At 58.0% G+C, this 14,885-nt stretch overlaps 1 protein-coding gene across 1 annotated transcript in view; it reads left to right on the top strand.

Moving 5' to 3' along the window:
* Positions 1 to 14,885, top strand: part of MYO18B (myosin XVIIIB) — a 63,238-nt gene that overhangs the window by 3,094 nt on the left and 45,259 nt on the right. The window contains exons 3-13 of the mRNA XM_071816180.1: positions 1,709 to 1,864; positions 2,540 to 3,262; positions 3,502 to 3,568; positions 3,725 to 3,834; positions 4,003 to 4,179; positions 4,783 to 4,981; positions 5,764 to 5,906; positions 6,694 to 6,794; positions 7,074 to 7,137; positions 7,484 to 7,628; positions 14,633 to 14,803. Of these exons, the coding sequence (XP_071672281.1) occupies positions 1,709 to 1,864; positions 2,540 to 3,262; positions 3,502 to 3,568; positions 3,725 to 3,834; positions 4,003 to 4,179; positions 4,783 to 4,981; positions 5,764 to 5,906; positions 6,694 to 6,794; positions 7,074 to 7,137; positions 7,484 to 7,628; positions 14,633 to 14,803 (2,056 nt within the window). The remainder of the gene's footprint in view (positions 1 to 1,708; positions 1,865 to 2,539; positions 3,263 to 3,501; positions 3,569 to 3,724; positions 3,835 to 4,002; positions 4,180 to 4,782; positions 4,982 to 5,763; positions 5,907 to 6,693; positions 6,795 to 7,073; positions 7,138 to 7,483; positions 7,629 to 14,632; positions 14,804 to 14,885) is intronic.

Raw genomic sequence — 14,885 nt, forward strand, 5'->3', positions numbered from 1 at the left:
GGGACTTCTCAATGGCCTTGGCTCTTGCACCCACCGGGGTGGCAGTGGGTCCCAGGTGGCTCCTATATGGGCACCAGGGCCACAGCCCGCTCCCTGTTGGGGGGGCCACAGTAGTGGTGATGGTGGCCCCTGGTCCTTGTTCCTGCTGTGCTGCGTGTTTGGTCGGGGTGCATCCTTCTCCATGCCTCGGTTTCCCCATGTGCAGAGCAGGGACTGAGGATCCAGCTCTGGCTGGCGGGTGCGGGGTCACCTGCTGCGGGCACCCCTGGGTTCGGGGCTGGCTCTGCCTCTGGCCACAGAGCCCCGGCTAGGGGGACAGCGTGGGGGCAGTGCTGGTCCCCAACGGGATGGAGGGCGCGTGGCGCCCGGGGCTGCTGCCCCAGAAGGCAAGTGACATTCCTCAGCCGGCTCCTGGCCGCTCCTGCCCTTTACTGTACAAGGAGATGCGGCTGCCGGCTCGCGCGGCAGGGCCAGGCGAGCCCCGGCCTGCTCTGTGCGTAAATGATCTCAACAGGTGAAGCCGGGGTCAGCTCAAAATGGGGCATGAGCAGGCTCCCGCAGCCCCTCTGTGCCACCCAGCCCGGGGCAGGTCCCAGTGCCACTGACACCCTGTGCCCCTCACTGTGCTGGGTGCTGGAAGTGGCTGCACATGGCCATGCGCTCCCCAGTGCTGCCCAACACCGTGTCCACTCTGTGCCCGAGCTGCCACGCTCCAGCCGGTGCTGTGAGCTCAGCCCAGGGCAATGCCCGGCAAGGTGACGGTGCTGCCAGCCTCAGCATGGCCCTGGTGCTGGCTGGAGCCCCTGGCTATAACTCTCTCTCTCTGTCTCATGTCCCTGGTGTGGCCCCGTGGCTCTCCGTACAGCATCGTCCCTCCTCACTGCCAGCATGGCCATCTCCTCACGCCTGGCGCTCTGGGAGCAGAAGGAAAGTCTCGGTTTGTGGTGGCACCAGCGGAGTTCCGGGGCTGGATGCTCGCTAGCTGCCCAGGGGCTCAGTGCCGGGTGGGGGGACACACTGCAGCCAGCCTGCCGCATACCTTGGGGCGCCATCCCCTCGCCTCCCTGCGCACGTTGCTCTTGCCGGCTCCAGGCACCTTTGTAGCCTGAACGTTCTGGTTTGAGCAATTTTGCCGCTGTTCAGGGCACGCGGTTCCTTGCAGAGCTGAGACTCGTGGGTGTCTGCAGGGCTCAGTACTGGCACTGCTGCGCAATGGCATGGCTGGGGCAGCCCTTTGCTGTGGGAGCTGCAGGACGTGGAGCCGTGTTTTGGCTTGGGGCCCGGCATGCAGCGGGTCTGCATGTGGCTGCGGTGACACCAGGAACCACTTGCTGCAGCCGGGATGGTTCCTCCTGTGGCCGTGCTGGAGCTGCCGGGCGCTGGGCAGAGCTGGCAGTGCCTGTGGCTTCCCCGCAGTGCCTGGCCCTCGGTGGCATGTGGAAACCTCAGTGCTTCTCTGCGGGGCTTTTCTTCTTAGTGCTTCTCCTCCTGCTCATCACAGCATTCCCAAGCCAGCCTGGTGCTCGCCAGCAGCCCACAGCCTCACTGGCAGCCTGCACGATGTGGCTGTGCCCGGCAGAGCAGAGCCCTGGTGCTCAGTTCCATGTTCCTGTGCACTTGTGCTGCTGCCATGCCTGTGGCACTGCCTTTACTGGGGCTCCTGTCCCCATACCATGACCCGTAACCCAGCCTCTGCTCCCCCAAGCAGATCCGGGACGAGGACCGTGGGCCACCCCCGTCTGCACCCCCCCTGCTGCTGTCGGTCATCCCAGGGGGGTTCATCAAGCAGCTCGTGCGGGAGACCGAGAAGGAGGCGAAGGCGGCGAAACTGAAGAAGGAAACCAAGGCAAGTGCGAAAGAGGAGGTGAGTGGTGGTGAACCCCGTGTAGCACAGGGTGTCCTGCTCGGCACTGTCTGGGTGTCCGTGTCTGTCCCCAGCCCAAAGTGTTTCCCAGCCAAGGCAGCAGCCAGAGTTGCTGTGGTGCTGCCAGCCCTCATCTCGGAGGCTGGGGCTGCAGGACCCCACAACATTGGCCCTGGGAGCCTGAGCTTTATTTTGCATGAGCTGGGCTGGATGGCAAGGCTCAGGCTCGCAGCACACCCTGAGCTGCAGCAACCAGCCTTGAGTAATTAATACTGTAGACCTCATTAATGCACCTTGCCATTCCTGAATTGCTTAAGTGGAAGGTGAGTAATTAGGCAGAGCAGCAGGCTCTGGGGTTCAGCTCCCTGAGCGCAGGAAGGGGAGCATGTGGGGCATCCCTGTGACCCAGCACATGGGCAGAGGGGTGGGAGGTGGCTGAGCAGGAGGAAGAGGAGGAGCTGGAAGGTACCAGCACCCACCACCGCGACCATGTGGCCGGGTCCAGGCAGCCATGTGCAGCCATCGCCACGACTGGAGCGAGCGGGTCAGGGCTGGAGCTGCATGTCTGCTGGGTTGTGCTGGGCATGGGCATCCTGCACGGGCTGCGGCTCCTAGGGATGGGGTTAGGTCCTTGTCCCTGTCCCTGTCAGACCCAGCTCCTCTCTTTGTTGGCAGCCCGTGGGGCAGGACAGCGAGGGCCCAGCTGGGGACACCCCGGTCACTGGAGGAGAGGTGGCCAGCGAGGAGCAGCCGCTGCAGAACGGGCTGCACGTGGAAGGGCAGGGGGGTGACGGGGTCTCGGCCCCCCCACGCAAGGAGCTGCCACCAGGGAGGGTGGCACCGGGGACCACTCCCAGCAAAACCCTGTCCCCCACACCTGGCCCAGCAGTGGCTGTCCCCAAACCAGCGGAGACCCCTCGTCCAGAGGCTCCCAAGGCAGCGAAGCCGTCGTGCCCAGAGAAGAGCCCTGGGAGCAGCCCCCCAGCTCCAGCCCCTGTGCCCAGCAAGGGCCTCCAGCGCTGCAGCAAAGTCCCAGCGAAGGAGAGGGACGCAACCAAGGTGACGGGCCCCAAGGACACCAAGAAGGAGAAGGAGGCACCCCCCAGCCACAAGCAGCCGCCAGCCAAGGCAAGAACCAAGAGGGAGCCGGGGCCAGTTAGGAAAGAGCCGGAGAAGATGAAGAAAGATGTCGGAGGTGGCAAGAAGGATCCAAGTGAAATCAAAAAGCCTGGAAAAAATGTGAACAAGGCAGAGGGACCCAAGGAGGAGCCGGGAGGGATCCAAGAAAAGTCGGAAGATATGGCAAAAGAGGTGGGGAAGGTGAAGGAAGAGCTAGGAGAGAGTAAAGGGGCACCAGGAGAGAGCAAAGAGACAGGCGAGAGCATGGATAAGGACCAGGTAAGGTGTGCACAGACATGCCAGGCTGTTACCCGTGTCTTGGGGCACCAATGCCATTTTCTGGTTTCATGCAGCTCTTCTTGTTCGTGTGGGCACAGCTGGGGGCTGGCGGAAGGTGCTGGGCGGGCAGAGGAGGGGCAGGGTTCTGGCTGGAGGTGTTGCCGTCCGTGGGGCAGGTGCGGTTTGTCCAGCTCAGTTTTCTGCTGGTTCCTCACCGTTCCCCTCTCTCCTCTCCGCAGGCTCCAAGGGACGTTTGGTATGAAGCGGAGAAGGTCTGGCTCATCCAGCAGGACGGATTCACGCTCGGTAACTTGCCTTCCTGTACTCTCGCCTCCCATCACTGAAGATACAAGCTGTCTGCAGCCTGGCTGGGGGTCAGGAGTGGGGTTAGCATTGGGTGCTGTTCCAGCACCACGCCAGGGCCATGCCTTGCAGCAGGGACCCATCGTCCTCTCCTTGCAGCCACGCAGTTGAAGCCAGATGTGGGGACACCTGAGCTGCCGGCGGGAAGGCTGCGGGTGCGCCGGGAGGACGGCAGTGTCACCGAGGTGGATGAGGACAGCGTGCAGCGGGTGAGCCCCCTCCACGGTTTGGCTGGCGCGGGATGGGAGCCCTGCCCGCGGTGCTGGGCAGGATGGGACCTGGGCATCCCATTGCTGGGTCCAGAACGCTGGTGGGGTCCAGCACAGTCCCTGCAGCAATGGTAGAGCCCAGGGGGGGCTCTGGCTCTTTTCCTGCAGACCAACCCCCCCAGCCTGGATTACACCGAGGATCTGGCCGCCCTCCTCAGCCTCAACGAGTGCAGCGCCATGCACACGCTGCAGCAGCGGTACCGCGCCCGCCTGCCCTGCACCCATGCCGGGCCCAGCCTGGTGGCCATCAGGCCCAGCTTTGCGGCCACCAGCAGTGCGGGGAAGGTGAGCGCGGGGGCTGCGGGGTGGCTGGGACCTCCCTTGGGAAGCGGTCACCAGCCCCCGCAGGGATAGTGACGGAGGGTGCTGGGTGCTCTGGGGCCGGCAGATGGCACCGTGCGACTGTCACAGCGTGGCCGATGCGCTGGGGAAACTTGGGGGCCACGGATGCTCAGGGCTGGGGGTGCACTGGGGACACTTGGGATCAGGGATGCTCGGTGCCGAGGATGTGTTCAGGTGGACACTGCTCCCAGCACTCAACTCTTCGTGGTTTCCAGGAGAAAATTGCTGTGTTGCTGTGGCTGCAATCCCTGAGTGCAGCGGGGGTGCTGGGGCTGAGGAGGGAGCAGGACTGGGCTGGTGCTTGGCAGAGCTCTTGCTCACGGCCAGGCCAAAGTGGGTCCTGCTGAGGATTCCCTGGGTCGGTCCCCAACCCTCTCCCCAGTGCTGGGCTGACTGTGCTGGGCAGCATTTCCCCTTCCCATGGAAATCTCAGGGGGTTCTGCACCATAGAGAGAAACCATCACCCTGAGCATGATGCGTCTTCAGGATTTTCTCTACAAAGAGCCTGTTTTGGGGTGTGCTGTCCCACTCTCTCCCTGTCTGCAGGCGTTCAAGGGGAAGCGGGACAGCATGCCCCCGCACATCTGCTCGGTGGCACAGAGAGCCTACAGGAACCTGCTGCTGCAGCGGCAGGACCAGGCCATCGTGCCCCTGGGACGCAGCGGGGCTGGGAAGACCACATGCTGCCAGAGCGCCCTGGAGTACCTGGTGGGCACGGCAGGCAGCCTGGATGGCACCGTCTCAGGTATGGGGCTGGGTGGCCACTGCGAGCTCCGAGTCTGGGCAGGGATGCAGCGAGCACTGGGGCTGCAGGGTGCTTGGCACTGGGCAGTCAGTGCACAGTGTCTGTGCAGACTGGAGAGTGCACGCAAATGCAAAGGTGATGCAGTTTCCATCCAGTGTCTTCATTTGGCCCATTCCTGGGATGATTCATGCCGCACTGGGGTGGCTCGGTATGACTGTGCAAGTGTAGCACGGGGCTGCAGGGCTGCAAGCGCCACTGCCTCTCACCCGTCCCAGACCCATCAGCTTTGCTATTTTGATAAACACCCGAGTAAGCACCAGAAGGGAATTACTTGCATGCTTGGGGCAGCACTTTTCCCATGTGATCAAGTTACCAGTGACGTGAGAGGAAGCGCTGTGAAGCAATCAGTAGCTTTAGAGGGCAGGTTTGGATTTCGGAGGTCCAGGCGAGTCTGGGTACACCCTGCACTCGGCAAAGGGCTGATGGATGGCCTGGAACAGGGTGGCACATGTACCCTGGCCAGCACACACGTGCTCTTGCATTGCAGGGTGCTAACCCCATGCCCAGCCAGTGCTGCGAGTCCCTGTCCACTGGGATAGGCCCTGGGAGGAGCGGGTGGAGGTGCAGCTGGGAGGAGAAGCTCCTCCTGTGCCTGTTTGCAGCCCCGAGGCTGTGTGGGTGCAGCAGTGACGAGGTCTGGCTTGCTCCCGGTGACACTGGGGTGTTGCAGAGCTGCAGCTGTTGCAGGGGGCCTCAGGGTGCTGCTGGTGCTGGTTTTGCAGTGGAGAAGATCCAGGCGATGTTCACAGTCCTGGGAGCCTTTGGGTCAGTGACCACCGGCCACAGCAGCAGCTCCACGCGCTTCTCCATGGTCCTGTCCCTGGATTTCAGTGCCACCGGCCGGATCACCGCTGCTCACCTCCAGGTACCTGGCAAGATGGGAGGGCTGTGGCTGAAACCGGGAGTCAGCAGCCCCTACGCCACATTCCCAGCCAGGCTGGGCATGAGAGGAGCAATGCTCTGCTTCTGGACCAAAGGTGCCCCAAACCGCAGCTGAGCAGGAGCTCCGTCAGCTACATGGCAGGGTCCCCATCACCCCCTCCCCTGGCAGGGACTGCAGAACAGCTCTGGAATGAAAAGTTCATGAGGAAATGTATAATTCAGCATTTCATTAGCAGCACCTCACACAACAGCCGTGAGCAGAGGCATCTGGGGGCTTTTATCGCCATCAGGGCTGTTAGGCAAAGGCACTTTAATCAGAGCTGCCCATTCCCCTGAGCCTCGTCTGATGGAGAAGGGGGCTTGAGCCGTGTCTTGGGAGACACCAGAGCTCCCCATGGCTGCCCCATTGCTGTCCTCCCCACACTGGGCACGGCGTGGCCATCCTTGTCCAGCAGTGAGAACGTGCCCTTGGGAGCTTTCGCTCTCTGGACCACTGGTACCATCCTGGGATGCTCGTGTGAGGATGGGACACTGGGGAGGTCCTGGCTCAGCAGAGTCTTGTTCCTGGTGTCACTGCTGGCACTGAACAGCCTCAACAAGGCTGGAGGCAGATCCAGGCTTGTCTCAAAACCCAGTTATTGGCTTATATAGAGATGGTGGCACCTCTGTGAGGGCCATCACGTTGCCCAGACCTGGACACCTGGCACACTGGCCATCTGCCCGCACATGGCAGCAGGGCGCTGCGCTCACACCTGCTCTGCTCCCCCCAGACCCTGCTCCTGGAGAGGTTCCGCGTCGCCCAGCAGCCCCCCGGAGAGAGCAACTTCAACGTCTTCTCCCTGATGCTGGCGGGGCTGGATGCAGCACACAGGTGGGTGCGCGGCTCCCGTGGCACCGGGTGGCTCAGCTGATGGGTACCCCCGTTGCCAAGAGGGTCCCCTGTGATTTATACCCAAGCTTGCTCCAGCAGCTTGGTTTTTGAGACCTCTCTGACCATGGGAGCTGTTCCCAATGAGGCCACTCAGATGTCACTGTGAAGACAAAGGGGCTCCCTGGGTGTCAGAGATGCTGCCCAAAGGGAGGGCAGGGGAGGTTGGGGAGTGTGGGATGGGGAGGGAGCTTGAGTCTCATTTTCTGTCACTGCTTGCAGAACGATGCTGCACTTGCATCAGGTGTCAGAGAGCAATTCCTTTGGGATCAAGCCATTTGCAAAGGTAGGGAGAAAGGCCGAAGTGAGAAGATATCAAGTGACAATCTTGAGCTGCTGCTTAATGTCACTGTAGGCACTCCCAAAGTGGGGATTATGGTTAGCTGCATGATGAGAAGATGTACCCAGCCTCGCTCCTAACACCAGGCTCTTGAGGAACCTGCCAAGAGCTTCACCCCTGTGCTGTCCAACCTGTCCCTAAGGTCCCCTTATTGTCTTTTCCTTGCTGACCGTGCAGTTTTCACATGCCTTTTGTACTCCCCACCTGTGTACCCATCTGTCCCCCCATCCCCAGTGCCTGTGATGCTCTGGCAGAGGTGGTGACGTTTCCCCTCTGGCTCTTTCCCCTGCAGCCCGAGGAGAAGCAGAAAGCCTCGGCGGCGTTTGCCCAGCTCCAGGCTGCCATGGGCACACTGGGCATCACAGCGGAGGAGGAGGCGGCGGTCTGGCGTGTCTTAGCCGGCATCTACCACCTGGGAGCTGCTGGCGCCTGCAAAGGTACAGGAGGTCCTGCCTCTCCTTGTAGCTTGTCTCAGTGCTGGGGTCAGGGGAGGGCGAGAGAGCACGTCCCAGTGGTGACCGGTGCTGGGCTCACACAAGGTGCTGCTCACCATGTGATGCTCGGCTGGAGCCTGGGTGGCTCTGAGCACTTTGTTGCCTGTGGAGGAGCTGAGGGATGCTCTGTGTTGGTGTCTGACCCCCCAGGGGCTTCGGGGTCTGTCCCCTGGCCACGTGCAGACAGGACAGGGGCTGCACGGTGTCACCTTGTGCCAGCTCTTTGGGAAGGACCAGGGGAGGTAGCTCGTGTTGGCACATTGTCCCTGATGACACTGCAAAGGGACAACTTCAGGTAGCAATAATTTCATCATCTCTTGAGTACCTAATACAGTAACTGAATTATAATATGATGAGTCTGGATGAAGATTGTATTTATAAAGACTTTGTTAATACAAGCATATAGAAATTGCCTTATCCCTTATAAATTATTTTAAGATGTGCTCTAACCCATTTTAGAGACAGCCACATTGATTTACACACTTCAATTTATGAGAGCTGCATAAAGGCTGCTATAAACTAAGCCATAGACATTTATAAATGTCTCTGCAACATGTCATAACACATCTTATGGTAATTTATGCCATTAATCATTTATTAATTATTTTAAAAGGATGAATGCTGTCGGCACTTACAGCGAGTTCTCTTTCTCCTCCTGTCTCTTGTTCTCTTTCCCCACCTCCATCTCCCCTAATGCCCTTCCAACTTTAAAAAAAATGAACTTGCTGTCTCAGATTGAACTGTAGGATAAAGCTCTTGGCAAAGAAATGGAATTCCTTCTGCCTTGGAAGTTTTCAGGAGGATGGATGCTGGAGGTGTTGTCCCATTTTAAGAGTGACCAGCTCCCAGGCAGCTGGAGGGATGGTTTCTGTGTTGGCCATGGAGTGTTTGCTGGGTGGGCTGAGCTACTTTGCTCAAACTTACTGAATATTCTGTTCCAAGCATCCTGCAAGTCCTTCTAGAAGTGAATCGAGTGCTATATTCAACAACCTTGTTGCAATTATTCAGTATGAATAGGGATGTTAACGGGCCCAGGCAGGGCTGTGGCTTTGGAGCAGACTCGGGTGCAGGATTAACAACCAGAGCATGTCTCAGAATCACTCGCTGGTATTGATTCCCCCATCAGGCTTCAACAAAAGGGGAGAAATGAAAGGAAATACGGATAAAAAATGGATCAAAGCGGGATGGAGCAAAAGTCTCAGTGGGGGCGATGACTCTTTTAATGTGGTTAAACCTGCCTCCTGATAGCCAGCTCTTCCCTGCCCCTTTCATGCACTTTGAAGTTGTATATTCAAAACCGTCTCCTTGAGATCTCACCAAAGGGAGCCTCGGCGCTGCTTTCTCGCTGGCGTTCAGGAGCAGCTGCCGCCGTCCCCACCGCCGCGGCCCCAGCACGCGCCGTGCTCCGGCTGCAGTCCCTGCGCAGCTCACATGCGGCTTTTTCTCCTCCTGCCGATGGCCGTCACCGTGCCACAAATTCAGTTTGCCCAGGAGGGAATAGCACCACCGCTCTCTGGCTGAGAGTTGAAAATACATGTGCAGCTAGAAAAACAGTGGGAAGAAAAGGTGGAATTTCAAAAGCCTGCTCTGTCCTGGCGCCAGCATCTCCCGTTGCCTTTGGAGAGGCTCTTTTTGTGAGAAAGCAGCCCAACAGCCAGAGGCCAGCAGGGCACCCAAGGTACCCATTCAGCTAAGTGCTTCCAGTCCCCTCTGTGGGCTGCAGGATATTACATATTTTAATTTATTCATTCCCTCTTTAACCGGGAAGGAGGTTTTGGGCACAGCTGGGGGTCGGCATTCAGCTCGCTCTCAAGCTGTCCATTTTGCTAACTGTGATAAAAATAAAGCCTCGCAGCTCCTTGCTTGCTGCGGGTGTCCCACCGTGTGCCTTTAATAGAGGAGACCGGGTTTCCAGCGGCTGTGAGCTGCTGAAATCCTCATGGTGCTGCAGGTGGGTGTGTGCCATGGCCAGGGCATACCCTCAGACTGCAAATTCTCCCTGGGCACTGGGCAGAGGCTGCAAAACCAACAGCCTGAACCCCTTGAATGGAGAAAAACCATAAGGGCAGAAGTGCAGGCGGTGCTGGAGCTGCTGCTCAGGCCAGGGAGGCTCTGAGCCCCCCCAAACCAAGGTCGCAGTGCCAGGGCAGCATCCTGCATGCAGCTGCCCTCCCGCATCCCCTCAGGATGGGGATCATCTCCTGCAGCAGCATCCCTGATGGCAGAGGGATGGGGGCACTCAGAGCACATTTTGGGGTCCGATGTGGAAGAGCCTCAGCACGTAGCAGGGAGTGAGTGCCTGTGGTGCTCCAACTGGGTCCCGTTCAACCCCAGCGCTGCAGCATCGTGCCCGTGGGAGGCAGGAGGGTCAACAGCCCTGTTTGGGAAACTGAGGCACTGAGCGGTTTGTGAGCTGGGCTGGGGTCATGCTGGGGGGAGCAGGAGAGAGCAGGGTTCCCCGTGCAGGTGCACGGTGCCGTGGCTCTGCAGGCAGGAGCAGTGGGATGAAACCTTCTCAAACACCCGTTTAACTCCATGGAATGGAAAGTTTCCCGAAGGGCTGGAGCCATTTAGCCAAGGACAGCAGTGGGCCGTCCATCAAACTGTCAGAGGGAGAGCACCTGGCAGGATCCAGTGGGCATTAATTATGCAGCTTCCTGAGCGTGGATGTCAACCAGGAGCAGACTTGGGTGACTTATTACTTTTCCGCCAGAGCTGAGAAAAAAACCTTAAACCTGCATTATTGCTCCTGTTCTACAGCCTCGGAGATGTATTGACCTTTCCTCGATTGATGTGGAAATGACACTTCCTTTGTAGTTGTACCCTACCTTGGTGCCCAGATTTACCCTCTTTTTTTTTATTGCTGCCTGTTGCTAAAAGGAGCAGGGAACAGTGTATCTGTAATTAGCACTGCGCCAGAGTTTCCCTTCTGTGACATACACACCTGTCCATGGGGTGGTCACTATTGCACAGGACAAATTGCCGGGGCGGCTGCAGCTCAGTGGGCAATGGGGCTGCCGTACCGTGTGGGCTGCGAGTGGGGCAGGAGCATGGGGTGGCGGGGGGGTGAGCAGTAAATTGCATAAAGCACCATCGCAAACCCACGTGCTGATCGTTCCTCTCCTGGCAGCTCGCTCTTGAAAAGCTTTTGGGTACCGGAGTGCAAGCCTTTGCAGTTTTTCGCTGCAGCCGCTCCTTTCCCCGGGATTCCTGGAAACACAGAGGACGTGGGTTTGCAAGGAAATCTGGCATTGCTGCTCGTGTTCGTGGTGCCGTGTTCCCTGGCTGTGATGACTGTGCTGGCGCCAAAGGTGAAGAGGAAGGAGCAGGACCAGCGCAGGAGCGTCTGCCCTGGTTTTAGCTTTGCTTTCCCTTTGCAGAGCATGTCCCGGGGCTGTGCCCAGCGATGTCCTCGGGTGTGCTTAAATCACCAGCTTTGCTGTCGCTCTGTGCTGCGGGTGAGCAAAAGCACGTCGCTCCTGCTGGGAAGTGCTCCTCTGCTTTCCTGCATCCTTCATCTAAATGATTCTTGGAAAGGATTGCATTAGGGCTGGCCTCTCAGTCTTGCCAATTTTTCTCTCTCTGTTAAAGCCTTCTGCTCTTCAGCACCAGGTTTTCTTGCTGTAGAAGGAAGCACGGCTGATTTTGCCAGGTTCATTTTCTGTAGGATGGTGGCTTTCTGTGCTCCTTGAGTTGCAGCCTTCAGGAGCAATAGTTCTCCCCGGTGAAGCCTGATGGCTTCATGGAAAAGAACCTAAACCAAGGTGACACGGGCTCTAGGGGCTGGGTTTTGGTTCAGCAGGAGCAGAAAGCACTGGGAACAGCCGGAGTCCAGGCTGGAGCCCGGTTGCTGCTGCTGGGGACTGGGGGGGCTGGCTCGGGGGTTCCTGCTGATGTTGATGTTTTTATGACCCCCCATAGCCCCCGGGCAGGGCAGGCTGTCTCCCCGCATGCCGAGTTACGGCACTATCTGTTCAACACTCTGACATCTTTATTACAAACAGTTGGGAAAATGCAGCCAGAATGGCAGATTTCTTTAATCATGCTATTACACAGCTCTTCCCATTGTTATATATAGGCTTTAATATGTCATACATCAGGCAGTGGGTCAACAGAGAATAGACTGGAGAATTTAGTGCAGGACAAATAAATTACCCGTTCAAGGCAGAAGGGGCCTCCTCTCTCTCCCTGTTCCCTCCCAGGGTAATAAAGACGAACAAATGTGGTTTTTTATTTGTACCATTAGCAGTACAAGCGTTTTAATGACAAACTAAGTGGAAGAAAGAGGGCAGGCTGGCAAGGTGTGCCCTGCACAACCTGGGCGCTCGAGAAGGCAGGTGAACTGGGCTGCGGCTTGCACAGAGAGGGGATTCACGGCGATGCTGAGTGCCCTGTCCTGGCAGCTCGCAGACACCAGCACAGGCTGGGCAGGGGCTGGGATGGGGACGAGGTTGGGGTCCAGTTCCCCCAGTCATCCCTACTGCTCCCCACACTTCTCAAATTGAAACAGAAGATAGAAACTCAGCCGCTGCCCGGGCAGCGCTTGTGGGCATGCGAGCAAGATGAAGCTGGTGCTGACCCTGTATTTTCCTATCGCTTCTCTTAAATATTAAATGGGCCGAAGTAATTATCGTTTATGAGTTAAAGCTAGTGTGTTTTACAGCGGTCGCATTGCACCCAGGAGGTTGCACACCGCTGCCGCTGTTCATATTTTATGAAGTGTGAAATGGTGCCCAGGCACTCCCGGGGGGCTGCGGGGCGGGCAGATTGCAGCTGGGCAAAGCCACGGGCACAGCAGCATTTGCAGGAGCAGCCATGCCCCCAGACTCGCTGACTCAGCACACAGCAGCTGTTCACTGTGAGGGTGCAATTTGGGGAGCACTGATGGGATAAGGAGTGTGTCAGGGGTACCGGCACGTAGGGCAGTGTCACACCAGCCTCCCACACCCTGTGCTGGTCAGACAGTGGTGATTTGGTTTTGTGGAGGTGTGAAATGTGGACCTGCATCCCTCTGCTTGGAGCAGCGGGACATCTACCACGCTGGAGCAGTGCGGGGGCTTGGATCGTTTCCCCACTTGCAATTGCTCTGCTGGGGAGAGTGTGTGCTGCGGCAGGTTGGGCTGAGTGGAGCCCTTGCTTGTCCTGGGGATGCTGGAGTGGTTGGTGAGGGATGCTGGAGCGACTGATTTGGGATGCTGGAGCGGCTGATTTGGGATGCTGAAGGGGCTGTTTTAGGATGCTGGAGGGACTGATTTGGGATGCCGGAGCGTCTGATTTGGGATGCTGGCTATGGGAGCCCGAGTCAGGGGGCAGGTCTGTGCAGCCCTGGCTCTGTAACCCACCTCTCCCCAGCATGCCACAGCATGCAAAGATCTTCTGTTTGATGGGAATCAGCCTCTATCCAGCCAGATCAGACAAAAACAAGTGAAAACAAAAATAAATCAAAGCAGGATTTTTGAGGCAATTCCTCTGTTTGCTCCACCACAGCCCTTGATGTTGGACTCCTTCAGTCAGAATAAAAAATAATGGGAGAAGATCAAAGGGGAGGGGAAAGGGGGCATGGCTCTCGTAGATGTGCTGTGAAGCTGCCCCCCCCAGCTTTTGCCTCCGCAGCACCTTCCCTTCCCGGATCTGTAAAAGGATTTATTCTGCAGATTGCTTCCCTATTGATTTTAACCATTAAGCTGGAATTTCTATTTCTGGACGTAGGTAACACGTGCCAGCCCTGTTTGCTGACAGTGCTGGGAGGAACGTGGCTTTTGAGCTGACTGGACAGCAAACGCTGCTGGGGCTGGGAGTGATGAGCTGGGGTTTGGAGGGGTTGGTTCATATGGTTTCCATAAACTCTTCTGCTGGTTTGCTCCACTGGAGCTGTTGGGATGCACAATGTTACTGATGCTGCACTGGCAGCAGCAGCAACCTGAGTGCGTGGCGTGGTCCTTGTTCCTGAAATGCTCTAAATTGCCTCAATGCAACTCCTTGGAGCATCTCTGCTCGTCGCACTGGGCAGGTGGGATGCTCTGAGCACCTGTGGAGCACTAGAGCAGGGAAAATAGGTTCAAAAGCATTGGTTTGAGTTCCTTAAAGTTTTGAACTGTCTTCTAACTAAATAAAAAAATAAGGTCCTCTTATGCTAAATGATTGCCCAAGGGACAAATCTGTCAACTTCTCTCAAGGCAGACAGCCTTTAATATGATAAGCATCATGCAAAACTGAGAAAATCCTGGCAGCTGCCGTTAACAGGAGTGTGTGCAGGGTGAGCAGCCCCATGTCCCGCACACCGCAGGAGCCAGGTGGCCACCGATAGCAGGGCCGGTGTGAGAGGGAGCCCCGGGAGATGTCCCCGAGGAGCAGGGATGGCAGGTGCAGGCGGAGGGACTTGGAGAAGAAAAAAGCTTTTCCGTTCAGTTGTTGATACTGCACAGACGGGCAGTGAAGTGATGCTCAGACTCTCCTTGTGGGCTGGTTTAGAGCTGGTTTGCATCCTCTCAGCCAAGTACCCCGGTGCTGCTGGGGACCAGTGGTCCCCTCCCTGCCCCCCGCACAGCTCCTGCCTGCTTTGCCAGACTGGCTCTTTGCCCAAAGGGCATTTCCCAGCACTGAGCCTCAAGGTTGTTGCTCAGAGTTGGGTCTGCAAGGGCAGAGCCTGGTCTGAATGTGCCCATAGGGATGTGAGGAAAGGGCTGGTCCAGCAGTCCTTCCTGGGGAGATGGAGAGAAACTGGGGTGCACTTGTGCGGTGTCAACCCCCTGCCTCTCCACCACACCCCACAAGTAGCAGACTGATTTGATTTGATTTGATTCTGTTTGATTCTGTTTCATTTTAGTTTTTGGGGGGTTGCACGTGGGAGTGGGCAGGGCAGTTTGCCTGCAGGGCTGACCCTGGCCCCCGGCTCTGCTCGGGCTGGCTCCTCCTGAGCCCTTTGTCCCCTGTGTCCCCTTCTCCAGTTGGCAGGAAGCAGTTCATGAAGTTCGAGTGTGCCAGCACGGCGGCCGAGGTGCTGGGCTGTGACCTGGAGGAGCTCAGCACCGCCGTCTTCAAGCACCACCTGAAGCAGATCCTGGCGCAGGTGACGGTGCGGGGCCGGGGGCTGCCCCCGCCGGAGGAGAGCCCGGCAGGTACCAGGGGCTGCGTCTGCTTTTTTTATGGGTTATGGGGAAGTGCCGAGCTCTGTGCTGTTCTGGAGGGCGTGCTGCCAGG

The sequence above is a fragment of the Patagioenas fasciata genome, chromosome 17 (genome assembly GCF_037038585.1).
Source record: "Patagioenas fasciata isolate bPatFas1 chromosome 17, bPatFas1.hap1, whole genome shotgun sequence".
In the NCBI taxonomy this organism is placed as follows: domain Eukaryota; kingdom Metazoa; phylum Chordata; class Aves; order Columbiformes; family Columbidae; genus Patagioenas; species Patagioenas fasciata.